The sequence below is a fragment of the Heterodontus francisci genome, chromosome 12 (genome assembly GCF_036365525.1).
Source record: "Heterodontus francisci isolate sHetFra1 chromosome 12, sHetFra1.hap1, whole genome shotgun sequence".
NCBI classification, from domain to species: Eukaryota; Metazoa; Chordata; class Chondrichthyes; order Heterodontiformes; family Heterodontidae; genus Heterodontus; species Heterodontus francisci.
This window is the reverse complement of record NC_090382.1, coordinates 32,965,154-32,983,942: the sequence shown is the minus strand read 5'-3', so window position 1 is coordinate 32,983,942 and position 18,789 is coordinate 32,965,154. Positions and strand designations below refer to the sequence as shown.

The window sequence follows — 18,789 nt, the reverse complement described above, 5'->3', positions numbered from 1 at the left end:
ATGGGAGAAAATGGGTGATGTGGAAGAGCAAAGGGATTTAGGATCACGTTCATACAATATTAAAAGCAGCACCTCAAATGGGTCAGGTCATTAAAGAAGCTAATAGCTTATGAATTTTATGGCAAGAGAAAATCAAGATATAACAGTGAATCTACATCAATCTTAGCAAGTGTACACTTGGGAGTATTGTGTGGGGTTTTGGGACTCCACACGATAGAAAGGATATTGAAGCAAGAGAAAGGGTAGAGTGTTGATTCACTATGTTGCTCCCTGGTATGAGGAAACAAAAATAAGACAGACTTCAGAAAAAATGGGGACTATTTTCTTCAGAACAGATGCAACTACAGAGTCATTTGATAGAGGTGTTTACAATTATAAAGGGATAGTAAAAGAGAAACAGACTGCTTCCACTGATTGAGGGACATCGATATAGGATTAAACACAAGAAATGTAAAACAGAAAGGAGGAGAAATTTCCATTTTAAAAAGGACTGTGTATTGTGGGGCTGTGGAATGCACTGCCAGAGTCAGTGATTGAAAACAGAGACCATGTCAACATTTTAAAGAAGGTTGGATAGGTGGTTGAAAGAAAGGGCATGAAACAGACAGGCACATAGCATTAGGACCACTTGGATGATAAACACCAACAGAGTGGGAATGGGAGAGCTATAGTGATAGGGGATTCTATCATAAGGGGTACAGATAGGCGTTTCTGTGGCCGCAAACATGACTCAAGGATGGTATGTTGCCTCGCTGGCGCTTGGGTCAAGGATGTCATGGAGTGGCTGCAGGACATTCTGATGGGGGAGGGTGAACAGTCAGAGGTTGTGCTTCACATTGGTACCAACGACATAGGTAGAAAGAGGGATGAGGTCCTGCAACAAGAATTTAGGGAGCTAGGTAGCAGATTAAAAAGCAGGACCTCTAAGGTTGTAATCTCTGGATTACTCCTGGTGCCACATGCTAGTGAGTTTAGAAATAGGAGGATAGAGCAGATGAATGCGTGGCTGAAGAGATGGTGCAGGAGGGAGGGCTTTAGTTTCCTGGATCACTGGGTCTGTTTCTGGCGAAGGTGGGACCTGTACAAGTTGGATGGGTTGCACCTGAACCGGAACAGGACCAACATCCTTGCTGGGAGGTTTGATAGTGCTGTTGGTGGCGGTTTAAACTAATTTGGAAGGGAGATGGAATACAGAGTGGAGGTACAGTAGGGGGTTATGCACAGCCAAAATGTAGAAGAGAAATTAAGTCAGTCTTGAAGGCAAAGCAAATACAGACCTGTTAAGGCACAAGCAAATAATGCAAAGCTGGATTGCATCTATTTTAATGCAAGGAGTCTTACAAGTAAGGCAGATGAATTGAGGGTGTTGATTAACACATGGGAATATGATATTATTACTATCACAGAGACATTGTTGAGGGAAGGGCAGGACTGGCCTTCCAGGGTATAGAATCTTCAGGTGTGATGGGGGGGGGGGGGGGGAGGGGAGCTTGGGTATGTAAAAGAGGAGATGGCATTGCACTGTTGAAGGAGTCAATTACTGCAGTAAGGAGGGATGATATCCTAGAAGGTTCCTCAAATGAGGCCATATGGGTACAACTTAAAAACAAAAAGGGGGCAATCTCTTGGCTGGGAGTGTACTACAGGCCTCCAAACAGTCAGGGAGAGATAGAGGAGCAGATATGTAGGCAAATCTCAGAGACGTGTAAAAATAATCGGGTAATAATAGTAGGGAATTTCAACTTCCCCAATGTTAGAGGGGATAATATTCGTGCAAAAGGCTTAAAGGGGGCGGAATTCTTAAAGTGCATTCAGGAGAGCTTTTTGAGCCAGCACATGGAAACTGCAACAAGAGAAAGGGCAGTAGTGGACCGAATCCTCGGGAATGAAGCCGGACAAGTGGTAGAACTGGCAGTGGGGGAAAGTTTCAGGGATAGTGACCATAACGCTAATATTTAAGGTAGTTATGGAAAAGGACAAAGATGGACTGGAAATAAAAGTACTGAATTGGGGTGGGGGGTGGGGGGGGGGGGGGGGGGGTGAAGGCCAATTTCAATATGATAAAACAGGATCTGGCCAAAGTAGACTGGGAGTAGCTACTTGTAGGAAAGTCTACATCAGACCAGTGGGAATCATTCAAAAAGGAAATAGTGAAAGTCAGGGCCAACATGTTCCCATAAAGGTGAAGGGTAGGACCAACAAGTCCAGGGAACCCTGGATGTCAAGGGATATAGAGGATTGGATAAGGAAAAAAAAAAAAGGAGGTTTATGGCAGATACAGAGCGCTGAAAACAGCGGAGGCCCTAGAGGAGTATAGAAAGTGTAGGGGAGTACTTAAAAAAGTAATTAGGAGAGGTACCATTATTCAAGAAGGGTAGCAGGGATAAACCAGGCAATTAAAGGCCAGTGAGGCTAACATCTGTGGTAGGGAAACTATTGGAAAAAATTCTGAGGGACAGGATTAATCTCCACTTGGAGAGGCAGGGATTAATCAGGGATCGTCAGCATGGCTTTGCCAGGGGGAGATTGTGTCTAACTAACTTGATTGAATTTTTCGAGGAGCTGACTAGATGTGTCGATGAGGGTAAAGCGTTGATGTAGTCTACATGGATCACAGTAAGGCTTTTGATAAGGTCCCACATTGGAGATTGGTTAAGATGATAAGAGCCCATGAGATCCAGGGCTATTTGGCAAATTGGATCCAAAATTGGCTTAGTGGCAGGAGGCAGAGGGTGATGGTCGAGAGTTGTTTTTGTGATTGGAAGCCTGTGAACAGTGGTAGGGATCGGTGCTGGGACCCTTGCTGTTTGGAGTGTACATTAACGATTTAGACGTGAATATAGGAGGTATGATCAGTATGTTCGCTGATGACATAAAAATTGGCAGTGCCGTAAATAGTGAGGAAGAAAGCCTTAGATTACAGGACGATATAACTGGGCTGATAAGATGGGCAGAGGAGTGGCAAATGAAATTTAATCCCGAGAAGTATGAGGTAATGCATTTTGGGAGGATTAACAAGGCAAGGAAATATACAATGAATGGTAGGACCCTAGGAAGTATAGAGGGACCTTGGTGTACTTGTCCATAGATCACTGAAGGCAGCAGTACAGGTAGATAAGGTCGTTAGGAAGGCATATGGGATGCTTGCCTTTATTCACCGAGGCATAGAATATAAGAGCAGGCATGTTATGAAGGAGCTGTAGGCCACAGCTGGAGTACTGTGTACAGTTCTGGTCACCACACTATAGGAAGGATGTGATTTCACTGGAGAGAGTGCAGAGGAGATTCACCAGGCTGTTACCTAGGCTGGAACATTTCAGCTATGAAGAGAGACTGGATAGGCTAGGGTTGTTTTCCTCAGAGCAGAGAAGGCTGAGGGGGGACCTGATTGAGGTATACAAAATTATGAGGGGCATAGATAGGAAGAAACTTTTTCCCTTAGTGGAGGTGCCAATAACCAGGAAGGCATAGATTTAAGGTAAGGGGGCAGGAGATTTGGAGGGGATTTGAGGAAAAACCTTTCCACCCAGAGGGTGGTTGGAATCTGGAATACACTGCCTTGAAGGAGTGGTAGAGGCAGGAACCCTCACAACATTTAAGAAGTATTTAGGTGAGCACTTGAAACGCCATAGCATACAAGGCTCCAGGCCAATTGCTGGAAAATGGGATTAGAATAGATAGGTGCCTGATGGCCGGCACGGACATGAAGGGCCTGTTTCTGTGCTGTACAAGTCCAACACGTACCCATTAAGCAGAACAGCCATTTTCGTATTGTAATATATGTAATTATGTAACATCATGGTGGTTGGAATGAACATGAGACTGTCTGACATAGCTTCAGCATCGACTGTGTGTGTTAACTTGCTCAATTTTTCTCAATCAATCACCATTGCCAACTCTGCCACCAGCATTTTCTGTTTGAGAAAAAATATTTTTTAAAAAACAGATGCTACAAAGCTATTTTTTTTGGCCTCTACCAGATTTCCAAGAGCAGCTCAAAAGAACTTGGGCTCTGTTGCATATTCCAAAGTCAGCTCTTATTGGGAATGAGCCCACAGCATAAAACTGACTATATTAGGATGGATACAGTAGGAAATGAAAGTAAGTGTCTCGCTGGTGTAAATAGGTAAAAAGAGATTCATTCTGTATGTAATCCATGCTAAACTAGACCTGTGAACGTTTGACGGGAAAGTGCAAAAGGACCTTTATCTTTCTCCCAACATGTGCTGCATCTATGACACAGTTGACACCTCTTTCAGAGTGCCAACACAGGCATAGTGGGCTGAATACCCTCCTGTTTTGTAAAATTCAACCTCTCTATGGCCTGGAAGTAAAATGCAGACAGACCTTTATCCTGCAAGCACATGTCACTCATACTAGCTACAGATAAATGTTCCAAATGATCGTCATCTTGACACAAAGCAGCCAAACTGCAGCAATCTTCTAAAAATCAATACATACACACAGTTTGATGTGTAATAGGCACTTCCTATAAAACCAATATAGAATCCGAAAAAAAAAAAACACTCTCCTTACATTTTCCTTGTTGTGGCCCTGGCTTCCGAAATCCATATAGTACGGGACCTGGTTCTGTGGGCCAGACACGCTGAACATAGGACTGCTGCAGAGAACCTTCGGCTGCAAGGCAAATATATTATTTCTATATATTGTTTTTTAAAAACAAAGTGGAATTTGTGTTAAACATATTCATTTGCCATATTCTCCTCAGTTAAGCTTTTACTTTATGCATTGGGGAGGGGGTGACATGGAATATGCTGTGGAAGTCAGGGTCACACAAAGGACATTAGCAAGACCATTGAGTTTTTAAAATAACAATCTGGCTGCTTTTAGGGGTTTTATTTCTGGTACCGGCTCACAATGACTAGATTTATTGAATAGAGTTTCTCAAATTGTCAAGAAGGAATTTGAACTCGCAAGCCCCCAAGTAATAGCCACCACACGACTGTATCAATTCCTAGAGAGGTTTGTGTTTGAATATTGACTAATTCCTGTATATGAGCATTACTAAAGCAATTGTTAAGAGCACACAATTTAAAAAATATAATCAGTTTCAAATTCTTTCCTCTTCCTTTCCCCTTCCCCTTAAAAATAAAAGTCACTTTGTTTGAGGGACCATGCACAGATAACCAGGCTTTTATTAAAATGTTTGGAAAGAATGGCTAGGACAAGGCTATAAATGTAGCCCCATCTTCTGAGTATTCCTATACTTCAATGGTTTCCAAACTGATTTTTTTTAGGAGAATTTGAAACCATCAGTTTACTTCCATTAACCCCACATTCCAAAATCCACTATTAAGAGTATTCAAAAAACAAAAAAAAAAAGGAACATTTAAATACAAAGATAGAAATTAAGTTTAAAAACCACTTCTCCCCATCTCACCCCTCTCCTACCCAGATACCACAAACAGCCTCACCACAACTAAGCACAGGTTCCGAGAGCCCCAGTGTCCACCTCTCTCAGTGTGCTCTCCAAATTAGACAGCTATTGTGCCAGTTGCTTTTATAGGGGGAAACCCCAGGAATATTCAGCTCTGCTCCTTGCCCCCTCCTCATGCTTCATAATCTACAGTGGCGCAGTGGTTAGCACTGCAGCCTCACAGCTCCAGCGACCTGGGTTCGATTCTGGGTACTGCCTGTGTGGAGTTTGCAAGTTCTCCCTGTGACCACGCCAGGTGCTCCGGTTTCCTCCCACAGCCAAAGACTTGCAGGTTGATAGGTAAATTGGCCCTAGTATAGGTAGGTGGTAAGGGAATTGAGGGAAGGTGGGGATGTGGTAGGAATATGGTATTAATGTAGGATTAGTATAAATGGGTGGTTGATGGTCGGCACAGACTCGGTGGGCCAAAGGGCCTGTTTCAGTGCTGTATCTCTAAATAAAATAAAATAAAATAAAAATCTGACGTTATTTCTCACTGGAAATGCATGTTCTTACCAGTAGTTGTTCTGTTCTTCCCATGGGTTGCTTGCTGTAAAAAAAAACACATCAGCAAAGATATAGTTATACTCTATACCAGAGACAGCAATAACCAGCGGTAGGGCTGTTTAAGTACTGGGGTGACAAAAGGCCGGAACTGAAGCCACAGAGAGAAATTCACAATCAAATTCTACAGTAAATCAAACTGTGCAGGTAAGGAGTGCCATCGTAGACAGGAATCTTTAAGTGCTCCATATCAAACTGTCAGGGTTTTTCCAGTTAAGATCAGTGGAGCAGCTTCAATGCAGTGCTGAGGGAGTGCTGCACTGTCGAATATGTTGTCTTTCAGACGAGACTTTAAACCGGTGCCCCATCTGCCCTCTCAAGTCAATGTAAGAGACTCCATGGCACTAATTGCAGATCAGGACAGTTCTACCTGGCGTCCTGGAAAATATTTATCCCTCGATTTAGCAGTACCAAAAACAGATTATCTGGTCATTATCTCACTGCTGTTTGTGAGATCTTGATGTGTACAAATTGGCTGCCACACTCCCCAAATTGGAAAGTGAATATGCTTCAAAAGTGTAGCATTGGCTGTAAAGCACTTTAGGATGTCTTGAAGTCATGAAAGGCACAATACAAATACAAGACTTTATTTTTCTTTGGAAAGAGGCAACATTGTGCAATCATTTGGCAGATGTTTCGAGCAGCAGCTATGGCTTAATCAAGTACTATTTTTTCTCCCACAATCCAGAGAGACTGTGGGAACTCCAGCTGAAGTTACATAGTTCAGTCTGACCCACAGTGCCTCTGTCACTGAACGGGAGGAGGAGAGAGGAGCAGGGAGGAACCTTCTCAAAGTTAACTATGAAGCATACTCAATCACAATAGGGATCTCTGAAGAGGAACAAACACCAAAAGTATTTTTAGCCTGTTTTGGGGATTGACACCAGTTTGCAGATGTCTATCAGGATTGAGTGCGGTCAATTTAGGATGACATGTCACTCATATATTTTCATTTTCTTCAAAACAGGCGTGGTTTTCAGCATGAAAGGAAATTACATTTCAACATTCAAAGTAGATATCCAGAGAGCGAGAGAGAGAGAGAGAGAGAGCGAGCACTCGCCAGCCTGGAATGCTGCATCCATTATAATGTGTGTGTGGATCTCATTATCCAATCTATATGGATTTCTCTAGTATACTCTGTTAAAGATCTCATCCAGTCAGTAGCAGCACTTTTGAACATTACTTACAATTCACCAGACTGTGCATCTGTTAGACCAGGTGAGTCAAGGCACAAACCTGAAACAAAGAGAATCTTGTATATATTTATTTATTTCCTCATCGCCATTATATTTCCATCTGTTTCCCCCCACCCCCATTTAAACACTTGGAGCTCTCCTCCACTATCTGTTCACAGTTGCAATTCTGCTAGAATGAGCTAGTCAGAGTCAGATTCTTCTACATTTCCTACTCATTCCAACCAAGACACAGCCAGAACCACCTCAGGACTAGCTTTAGAGAAGGTGAGGGCCAGCAAAAAACTGAAGCATTCATATTTATGACTTTCAGTCAGAGGTGAACATTAGTCCTAGCTCAGTACATGGCTCTGACCTATGGAATTATCAGTTCATCCCTCAATTAAATCCCCAGCTTAATGCATCGAGCCCATTTGATTCCAGAGGCTAGAAGACACCCAGCATTTTAAGATGGATTTGCGTCTGTAACAGAAGCATTATATCTGTGCGTGCAAGGGGCACCATTTTAATTACAAAACTGGTGAAGCTCCATGGCATTGCTCACAGTGAGGCACAAGTTACTGCTTCAGCTCAGGGGTGGGGAAGGACTACCAGAGCGTGAAAGTAGTGCACATCTCTGGAGAGACATTTTGAAAGAAGTTTCTAAGACTTCTGTCCAAAAACAGCAAAACAGTTACATTTTGATTTGCTTCTGGAACACAAATAAATTTGAGCTTTATTCACTGCAGCTGGATAAATAGGCAGCGCTGCTGCAGAATTAAATACAAATGTAAATTATCGTTATTTTGTTTATATTGAGAATTGAGAAATTAGGCCGAGGTGCTTTACTTATCCTGGTTTTGTTTTCTGTGAACCAGCCTCAAATTTTCTTGTAAAGTTTTAACCTCAGAAAGTTGTAGCATATAGCTCTTCTCAAAGCATTCAGAAAACAAAAAAAAACTCGAATATATTCTGATGAAAGGTCATTGACCTGAAACTCACTCACTCTCTCTCTCCACAGATATTGCCTGACCTACTGAGCGTTTTCTAACATTTTCTGTTTTTATTCCAAATATATAGTTATAGCCTAAGGAAAGAAATGCTTCGGCTTTTTGCATTGAGAATAATAAATTTGAAGAAAAGTTTTACTGACCCTTGCCTATGAACTCTGGAGATGCTGACATCTCACCTCCATTACTCAGATTTGACATGTTCAGACAACGTTTTGGAGTCTCACTGAAAGAGAACAGAGAGTCACTTAGCTGCAATTCATATGATACCGTCCACTGCTCAGTTTTTGACCATCACAGTCAACTTTTAATTCTTACTTGTTAAAGGTGACTAATTAGATTCTCATTTGAGCTAGGTAAGCAGCATTAACACATTCTAACTGTTTTTTGTTCTTGTTTAGAGACAGAGGAAGACACCACTTGGTCTATGGCACTAATCTAGCATCAAGCATAACAAATTACAGCTCCAAAATGCTTCAACTATTTCCAAACATATCTCCCCTTATATGCACAATTTGTTTTCTCTTGACTTGAATAGTACTTCTAGCCAATTTACTGCTGATTGAGAAATGTCTTTAACCCATACTGCCAGAATTTTGACTCCTTCTGACTTAAGTGGAAAAAAAAATTCAACACTTCTGCCCACTCCCCTACTGTTTCACTTCTGGAACATTCATTCTAGATCCCCATACTAGCCCAATTACAGAGATCTAAATTTTGCCCGAAGTTCATCTGATCACACCTTTTTTCTTTAAAAAAAAAAGAGTGTGGGGTACTTTAACCTCAGCCCAAGAGGAATTTAATCATTCTTTCACTTTCTCTGACATCAGTCTGCATCCAATTCTAAAGGACCTCTGATTTTTCAGCTTATCTTTTAACTGAATAACTCAGTAATAGGTCAGAACACAATTTTCTAGCTGTAGTTGCTACCAGCCTAGCCTAAATTATCACATATGCGTTCCTATAAAAACAACTGCCATATCTCCTGTTCCACACAGCAGACCCAGCCTGAAAGCTTTTCTCGTTCACTACAAAGCTGCTGTAATTGCCCGTTTCATTTCGTCAAGTCACACAAATGCTGCAGCCTCTTTTCTAACCACATGGTTATTATTCTCCTAAGCCTTCCCCTTAAAATATATTCTTCCTTTTTACCATTTCCTACCACTCTCTTCAGTCTTAAAACACTGCCAAAGTTTGCTAGCTTCCAAATGTCCCAATTGCCTACAGGATCTCAGCATTCCCCAAAACATAACCTAACCCTGAACTAAGCCAAAAGTAATATTACTCAGAAGATGTCTAACTGAGACCTGCTCACTTGGGATCAGACGCTAATTAAATTTTCCATTTTCTTACCCCACAAGAGGAGGTGACATCTCTTCTGTCATGGTTCAATGCTAAGTATTGTATACCAATGCACTGTACAGTTTCAGTGTTAAAAAAAGTCATTTCCCTATCCAATAGGGTTTCCACCAGGAATGTAATAAACACTTCTTTGTCATCTTTTATCCAATAAAGGGGTCGCAGAAGTGTCTTAAAGCTGGGCATTTTTGAAGCTCACTTCATAAATGTCCTTGTCTTCAGAAAATTCAATTGCATTGTTTAAATCAAATTGCCCAAACTAGAGTGCTTTTTTATTTATTTATGAACATACAAATTAGGAGCAGGAGTAAGCCGCTCGGTCTTTCGAGCCTGCTCCGTCATTCAATAAGTTCATGGCTGAACTGATTACTTCACATTTCTGCCTACCCCCGATAACTTTCCATCCCCTTGCTTATCAAGAATCTATCTACCTCTGCCTTAAAAATATTCAAATAGTCTGCTTCCACTGCCTTTTGAGGAAGAGAATTCCAAAGACTCACGAACCTCAGAAAAAAGTTCTCCTCATCTCGGTCTTAAATGGGTGACCCCCTAGTTCTAGATTCTCCCACAAGGGGAAACATCCTTTCCACATCCACCCTGTCAAGACCCCTCAGGATCTTATGTTTCAATCAAGTCGCCTCTTACTCTAAATTCCAGAGGATACAAGCCTAGCCTGTCCAATCTTTCCTTATAAGACAGCCCGCCCATTCCAGGTATTAGTCTAGTAAACCTGCTCAGTACGGCCTCCAATGCATTTACATCCTTCCTTAAGGAAGACCAGTACTGTACACAGTACTGCAGATGTGGTCTCACCAATGCCCTGTGTAGCTGAAGCATAACCTCCCCCGTGATAAACAATATCATTCGATTAGCTTTCCTAATTACGTGCTGTACCTGCATACTAACCTTTTGCGATTCATGCACTAGGACACCCAGATCCCTCTGCATCTCAGAGCTCTGCAATCTCCCACCATTTAGGTTATATGCTTTTTTTTTTATTCTTCCTGCCAAAATGGACAATTTCCCACTTACACATTATATTCCATTTGCCAGGTCTTTGCCCACTCACTTAACCTATCTATATCTCTTTGTAATAAAAGCAAAATACTGCGGATGCTGGAAATCTGAAACAAAAACAAGAAATGCTGGAATCACTCAGCAGGTCTGGCAGCATCTGTGGAAAGAGAAGCAGAGTTAACGTTTCGGGTCAGCGACCCTTCTTCGGAACTGACAAATATTAGAAAAGTCACAGATTATAAACAAGTGAGGTGGGGGTTGGGCAAGAGATAACAAAGGAGAAGGTGCAGATTGGACTAGGCCACATTTGGTCAGCTATGTGGCCTGGTCCAATCTGCACCTTCTCCTTTGTTATCTCTTGCCCAACCCCCACCTCACTTGTTTATAATCTGTGACTTTTCTAATATTTGTCAGTTCCGAAGAAGGGTCGCTGACCCGAAACGTTAACTCTGCTTCTCTTTCCACAGATGCTGCCAGACCTGCTGAGTGATTCCAGCATTTCTTGTTTTTGTTTTATATCTCTTTGTAGCCTCCTTATGTCCTCTTCACAAGTTACTTTCCTACCTATTTTTGTGTCATCAGCAAATTTAGCAACCATACCTTCATCTAAGTCATTTATATAAATTGTAAAAAGTTGAGGCCCCAGCACTGATCCGTGTGGCACACCACTCTTTACATCTTGCCAACCAGAAAATGACCCACTTATGCCTACAGTTTTCTGTTAACTAGCCAATCTTCTATCCATGCCAATATGTTACCCCCTACACCATGAGCTTTTATTTTCTGCCATAACCTTTGATGTGACACCTTATCAAATGCCTTCTGGAAATTTAAGTACAATACATCCACCGGTTCCCCTTTATCCACAGCACATGTAACTCCCTCAAAGAACTCCAATAAATTGGTTGAACATGATTTCCCTTTCACAAAACCTTGTTGACTCTGCCTGATCACCTTGAATTTTTCTAAATGCCCTGCTATAACGTCTTTAATAGTAGCTTCTAACATTTTCCCTATGACAGATGTTAAGCTAACTGGCCTGTAGTTTCCTGCTTTCTGTCTCCCTCTCTTTTTGAATAAAGGAGTTACATTCGTTATTTTCCAATCTAACAGAACCTTCCCCGAATCTAGGGAATTTTGGAAAATTAAAACTAACGCATCAACTATCGCACAAGCCACTTCTTTTAACACCCTAGGATAAAGTCCATCAGGACCCGGGGACTTGTCAGCCCACAGCTCCAACAGTTTGTTCAGTACCACTTTCCTGGTGCTTATAATTTTCTTGAGTGCCTCCCTCCCTTCCATTTCCTGACTTACAGCTAATACTGGGATGTTACTTCAATAGTGAAGACCAAAGCAAAATATCTGTTCAATTCATCTGCCAGCTCCTTATTATCCATTATTAATTCCCCAGACTCATTTTCGAAAGGACCAACACTCACTTTATTAACTTTTCTTTTTAAAATAGCTACAGAAACTCTTACTATCTGTCTTTATACTTCTAGCTAGCTTTCTCTCGTACTCTAATTTAACCTTCCTTATCAATCTTTTAGTCATTCTTTGCTTTTTTTAAAATATTCTGCCCAATCTTCTGACCTGCCACCCATCTTTGCGCAATTATAGGCTTTTTCTTTAAGTTTGATACTATCTTTAACTGTTTTAGTTAACCACGGATTGGCGGGTCCTACCCTTGGGATTTTTCTTTCTTGTTGAAATGTATCCATTCTGTGTATTCTGAAATATCCCCTTAAATGTCTGCCACTGCATCTCTATTGACCTATCCCTTATCCTGATTTTCCAGTTCACTTTAGCTAGCTCTGTTTTCATGCCCTCATAATTGCCCATATTTAAGTTTAAAATACTAGTTTTGGACCCACTCTTCTCTCCCTCAAACTGAATGTAAAATTCAATCATATTATGATATTATTTTATTCATCACAAAACAGAATCTTTCCGCTTAATACTAAGCTTCCTCCTCTTTTCTTCAACATCATCCTTACAGTATTAAACCACCGCATCCCCATTTGGCTTTAGACCAGTATCTACCCTACATCGAGCAAGGCATGCTCCAAACAGCCACTTAATGACAAAAGTTTTTTAGTATGGAGCAGTTGTGACTGACTGCCTAACAATGGAATCAAATCATATAACCTGCCTGTGCAACAAAGACACAGCTTGCATTTATATAGCATCTTTCACATAACCCAAATCCCTAGAACTCTTTACAGGATGAACACTCAACACCAAGCAGAAAGTGGCAGTGAAGTTAAGGGAAGTGAATTGAAGCACAATTCACAGAGTAAATTTTGAGGAGGTTTCTAAAGGCAAGGATAGCATAGCAAGACCAAGAGTTTAGGAACAGAATTCCAGAATTGAGGATGTGGTGCTGAAGCATCTGTTGCTAATGGGGTGGGGGAAGAATATACAGTAAATCAGAAGCAAAAGAGCAAGCCAGGACACAGGACTAGAAAAGATTGAAGAGAGATCTGAAAATATGGAACGTGAGCAGCCTAATAAACGTCTCCACCTCAGTCGTGGTCTTCAATATCAACTTTTCCAACCTGGACCCTGTTGGATTAACCTCTAAGGGGAATGATCCTCAGCCACACAACAGTAAGCACCCTGCCCAGTCCAATTTTCCATTAAACGTTTGTCTGACGTCAACAGCTCTGGCAGGTTGAATCTGGGAGGTTGCACAAAGCAAGCGCACCTCTATTCATTTCCTAGATGTGCCCAAAACTCCAATCCGACTGGCAGAGTGTGCTGCAGATTTTAAGAGATATCATCTGGCTCCCCATTTCCTAAGGCTTCTCAATCAGCCCATTGAGCCTGAACAAAAGGATGGCGTCATGCTAGGTCCCCACCTGTCAAGAATGAGGCACATTAATTTTGTCATGAACATTGATTTTAAACTGTTCCTGGAGTGAAGAAAGGACTTGTCTTTTCCAGCCACGGCTGATCTGTTTAACATTTTCCTATTAACAGACGGTGTTTGGAAGGACAATGCAGCCATTCCCTGATGCATTCAACCCACAATAGACTTTTGATCACCAGATGTTGAAGGTGGGAGAGCTCGCATTCCAGGTTGACTGCTAAGATGGCTGAATAGACAAACAGACATGGTCAAACCAGCTAGTCACATGACTAACCTGCTGGGCAACCTGAGTATTTTTGACTTTGAACAAACAGTTTGGGCAGAAAGCCGTTTGCTCCTGGATTGAGAAGATCTCTCCTGTCTGCTCCCATCTCCTTCTCACAAGCCTCTGAATCCACTGAAGGCACATGAACCCCAAGACAGAAAAGTCTCCTACAGTGAACAAGGTTTAAGAATACTGGGCCCCAACGAAAAGGTTTTAGGCATCCTCCTCACCACAACGTTATGATAGATAGAAAGGGAATCAGACAGTACCTTTCCTCACTACTCAGTCTTTATGTGTTGACGTGCTAGAAGAGAAAGCACCCCTCTCATCCCACTTGCTTACCCATCACAGGAGCTAAGATTACTCATGTTGAGAGCACAATTAGGCACTGGTGAGGTCATAGACTCCGGGGAGAAGGACAGAGAAGAGTTGGCATCCTGGATAATGGACAGCAACTTCTTACATCCCAGTCGGAAACTCGGACTGAAGTCAGGACTGAGCGCCATGGAAATATCTTCACACTTGTCCATTATTGGTTCCAAACACCTGGGAGAGGAAAAAGCAGAGATGTGAGGCATTTATCTCTTTGGTAAGTTTAGATTCACTCAAAAGTAGAAATGTTTTAATACTTTCAATAGGTTTCTACCAGAGAAATAAAATGACGACCTGGAAAATAAAAATGTAAAACATGAGCTCTTGTGTGATTCCTGCTCCATTCTCCTCGATGAAATGGATTAATCCAAAATTTCCATTGACATATATTGGATTGGCACTTCTGCAACACCCTTAAAAGAAAATTGTTCTGTAAAACGTTCAAGCAGTGTTCAATAATGCTCAATACTGCAAAGCAAAGGTTAGTCAATGTGGCTAATCGAAAGTAGTAGTAATTGGAGATGAAGTCAGGGATTTTTAGTTGCACATCCCTTTTCTCATCCCTAGAATGCTCCAAATCACTGCAACAGAAAGAGATGTACATCAGCACCCATGGTTCTGGCATGGTGAACTATTTCAACCGAGTGCAGGACAATCACCACAAGGGGAAACAAAGAGATGGCAGATCACTCTGGACAACTTGCTCACCCTCCCTGGACCTGGTTACTGGCTGGCATATCCCAATAAACCCCAATCGCCCAACACACAGAAAAGATGAACATCTGAACCCCTCCATTAGTTCACAGCTGCATGATTCAGCTGGTATCCATTATTCTCTACAAATATTCCTTCATCTATTTCCCAACACCAGTTTCTCTACTTAATCCTGGTATCTGCATGAAGAGCAACCAATTGGAGATGGACCAATGCTAGCTGCAATTGCACGATAGTCTTAGATGTCTGCTTGTTTATTTTGTTTTAAACCACAAGTATAAATGCAGCTTGAAAATCCCTAACATCCAAAACATTCCAGTTGTGGAATAAAAGTACCACTCCTATGTCGCGACAGCGACAAATGCAACATCCTTCAATCTAATTCATTTCATGGGTACAACTGGTGGGTACGTTACACATCAATTGCCACAAGGTTTGACTCTTTAGACAATGTACTGTGTCTAAGAAATTACATAGGGTTGGCTTTAACTATCCATTTCAACTTCCAAAATTTGCAATACTGTTATGCATGCCCATATGTGACAAGATTGCAGGATAAGGAGACATATGCTGCTGGCACATTGAAAGCAAATTAATTTACCGCTCTTTAGTGATACTAACAGACAAGGGCCACAAAGGCATTAGATACAGAGCTAACATTTCTGACATTACTAATTAAGTAGTGATGATCTGAACATTTCTCAACACCTCACGGTCATGTGCTTTCCTCTTCAGTTGCTCGCAAGAGCCTCCAATTTTTTAACCTCCATGAGAAATTAGCAATATGACTAGGGAAAAAGCACATGAGGTGGCTTCCTGTTGCCTTCTTCATGAGTGTTTTTAAAGGAAACAGATCCTCTAACTGTAAGCAGCCATTATCCCTTGAGATTCTAGCTCTTCTGCCATCACCACTGGAAATTCGCTGGTTCCATTTTTGGCCGTGGCTTGGAACTTTGGGCAAAGGACCCTTACCTGGGCAACTCGCAAAAGGGCAGGGACGACCACCCCCCCGAGATTTCAAATGACCCTGCTACCCTAATTACAAGTTAAAATCTAAGCTAAATCTAAAACAACTACTTTAAATGAAAGCTAAGGAGAGAGAAAAAAAAACTTGTCTGATGATTCAGTGAGTAAATGAGAACCCAGTTTCGAACTGAGCAAGAGGGACTAATTGGATGGGCTGCGAGATCTCAGCTGGGAACAGCAACGGGGGTGCAAAGATTTATCCCTGGGTTGGGAACATGAAAACTAGATACGGCTCGTGGACAGTAGCCAGTGACCTCCACTGGAAAACACAGCAAGTGCAGATCTCACGGAGGACAAGGTTGAGCTCAGCTACAGTGCTTTCCACAATCGAATACCCTAACACTGAGCTCACTAAAGAAGAATGGCTATTTGGGCAAAATGTTGGACAACTCCCAGCACAGGTGGCACTGCATCTCAGTATGAGGTATTCTCATCAGGACAGCAATGACAAAACTGAGAAAATAATTTTGTCAAACACTGTAGAGGCTCCAATGGAATCATTGGGCTATTTACATGGTGATCATCATGGCCGCTAACACTTTAGATTAGAAGATTCACCAGAGAAGCTGATTTTATTAATGTATAAATATAGAGTCATGTGAACTGATCAACAACATTAGAAGCAGGCACGATCAGATGAGAATGGAGCTGAACCAGTCCAAAATATTGACAGCACTGATAACCTCTTTAAAAAAAAACTCATTTGGAGAACAAAAACAGATACACTTTTACAATGAACAATGAGCCTGGACGACAGCTCCAACAGCTGTGTGGAGCCATTTGAACCTGTGATCCCCACAGTTGTGGCACCAGACATGGTGTTCCAATGCACTGGGTAACATTACAGTCAGTCCATCCCTCTTTCAAAGTGTATAAAATAGAACTACATAAACACTGTATTCTCACTGAAAAATCACTTACCTCTTCAGATTTGTCAGAGAGCTGTCAAATGTCAAGATTGCATTTAGTTTACAGGTATATCCGCTACAAGCCCCTGAATAAGCATGGATTTCTTTCTGGCTCTAACCAGTCAGACATATGGCATGGTTTCTCCAAATCTATATGATTCACCAAACCCAAGCCAAGCTGGCACAGCTTGGAGCTGTCAACTGTTGTTGCCTATTCTCTTGAATAGCGCCCACCCAGCACTTGGTAAAGAGGGGCTGTTGCCGTCCACCACCAAATACAGAGAGGCGTTTACTTTTCCTCTCACACACCCATTCCTAAAAGTGGAAAGGTTTCACATGCATCTTCTCCCAACTCTCAGTACAGAGGATCTGGTCTCTTCCTTTCCAAATGTAACTGTCAGCACCCGTCTTTCCTTCTCTCTCTCTCAGCCTAATTCCAAGTAAACAGGGTCCCTCCTCTCTCTCTCTACTTCCCAGCATACAGGGTCTAGTCTCTCTCTTTCCTACCCTAATTCCCACAAAACAGGGTCTAGTCTCTCTTACTCTCTCTCTCTCTTACTCTAACTTCCAGTATAGAGGGCCCAATCTCTGTCTCTTTCTGAACTCCCAGAATACAGGCCCTACTTTTTCTCACTCACCCTAACTCACAATACACAGGGTCTACTCTATCTCTCTCACCCACTCACTAACTAACTTCCTGTGTACAGGGTCCCGTCTCTCTCCCACCCTAATTCCTGGTATACAGGATCTAGCCTCTCTCTTTCACTCACTCAAACTGCAATGTACACAGTCTACTCTTTCTCACTCACAACTCCCAGTATACAGGGTCTAGTCGTTCTCTCTTACCCTAACTCCCAGTATACAGGATGTAGTCATGCTCTCACATCCTAACTCCTAGTATACAGGGTCTATTCTCTCTCTCACCCCAACTCCCAGTATACACAATCGATCGGTAACTCTCTCTCTAACAGTATACACAGTCTAGTTCCTCTCTTTCTTACTCTAACTGCCAGTATATAGGTGCTGTCTCCCACTCACCCTAACTCCCAATATACAGGATTCTCTCTCTCTCCCCCTAAATCCCAGTATATTGGGTCTTCTCTTTCCCCCAATTCCCAGTAAACAGGATCGCCTCTCTCTCCCCCCCCCCCCCCTTAATTCCCAGTTTCCAGGGTCGTCTGTCTCTCTCTCCCGCTAGTTCTCACCATACATGATCTCTCATTCACTCGTTCTTGTCCTAACTCCCACTATACAAAGTCTCGCCCTTAAGTCGAAAACACAACGTAGCATCAGTCTCCGCCTCTCATACCCAGAGTTTATTCTTACTCTAAAGCCCAGTACTCAGACTCTAATCTCCCTCTCTGCAGATACATTAATTACCATGCTGCCCAACCACAGCTCCTGCTTCCCCACTTCTGCTTTCAAATGGATTTTAAATCTGCCGCACCAACGCGGACACTCCAGGAGCCAATGCTGGTTCTGCTTTCGGAAGCCACCAATCACTGACTGCTGCTGCATCTTGCGTCATAGAGTCTGTGGACCCGCCCCTTGGACTCGCTGATTGGCCATTGATGGGCTTCCCATTGCTGATTGTCACAAGCTGTATAATTGGATCAAGCCAGTGCCAATCAAGCCTCAGCTTCCTTAAAGGTCAACGGTGTACAATAAGTAGTTTGGTGACTTTCTATTATAGCCTCCCAAACCTCACCTTGTGTGGTCAAATATTCTTAAAAAATTGTTTAGCAGGTGTGAAAACAAAAGCAGATGCAATGATGTGGATGGCATAAGGGGAAGGGGGTGGCAGGGGAAATGCACAGTCCTAGAATCATAGAATGGTTACTGCACAGAAGGAGATCATTCAGCCCATCTTGTCCATGCCAGCTTTCTGTAAGACCTACACAGCTAGTCTTACTCCCCTGTCTTAGCCCTGCAATTTTTTTTCTCTTCAGATAATTATCCAATTCCCTTTTGGAAACCACAGTTGAATCTGCCTCCACTACACTCCCAGAAAGTACATTCCAGATCCTAATATTCAGTGCGTAAAAAAGATTTTCCCCATGTCGCCTCTGG

At 42.2% G+C, this 18,789-nt stretch overlaps 1 protein-coding gene across 3 annotated transcripts in view; it reads right to left on the bottom strand.

Annotated features, from left to right (window-relative positions):
* The window catches only part of LOC137375804 (M-phase inducer phosphatase 1-B-like), a 44,438-nt gene extending 26,290 nt beyond the window's left edge, over nucleotides 1-18,148 (bottom strand). The window contains exons 1-7 of one of the 3 annotated variants that reach the window (XM_068043281.1): nucleotides 18,100-18,148; nucleotides 16,733-16,753; nucleotides 14,042-14,245; nucleotides 8,327-8,409; nucleotides 7,189-7,237; nucleotides 5,954-5,987; nucleotides 4,537-4,638 (exon numbers count right to left, since the gene is read on the bottom strand). In XM_068043281.1, coding sequence (XP_067899382.1) covers nucleotides 4,537-4,638; nucleotides 5,954-5,987; nucleotides 7,189-7,237; nucleotides 8,327-8,409; nucleotides 14,042-14,229 — 456 coding nt within the window. In that variant the 5' untranslated portion in view covers nucleotides 14,230-14,245; nucleotides 16,733-16,753; nucleotides 18,100-18,148. Of the gene's footprint in view, nucleotides 1-4,536; nucleotides 4,639-5,953; nucleotides 5,988-7,188; nucleotides 7,238-8,326; nucleotides 8,410-14,041; nucleotides 14,246-16,732 lie in introns of all 3 variants that reach the window. The other 2 variants (XM_068043282.1, XM_068043283.1) reach the window with 2 other exon arrangements.
* Between the last annotated feature and the right edge of the window lie 641 nt (nucleotides 18,149-18,789).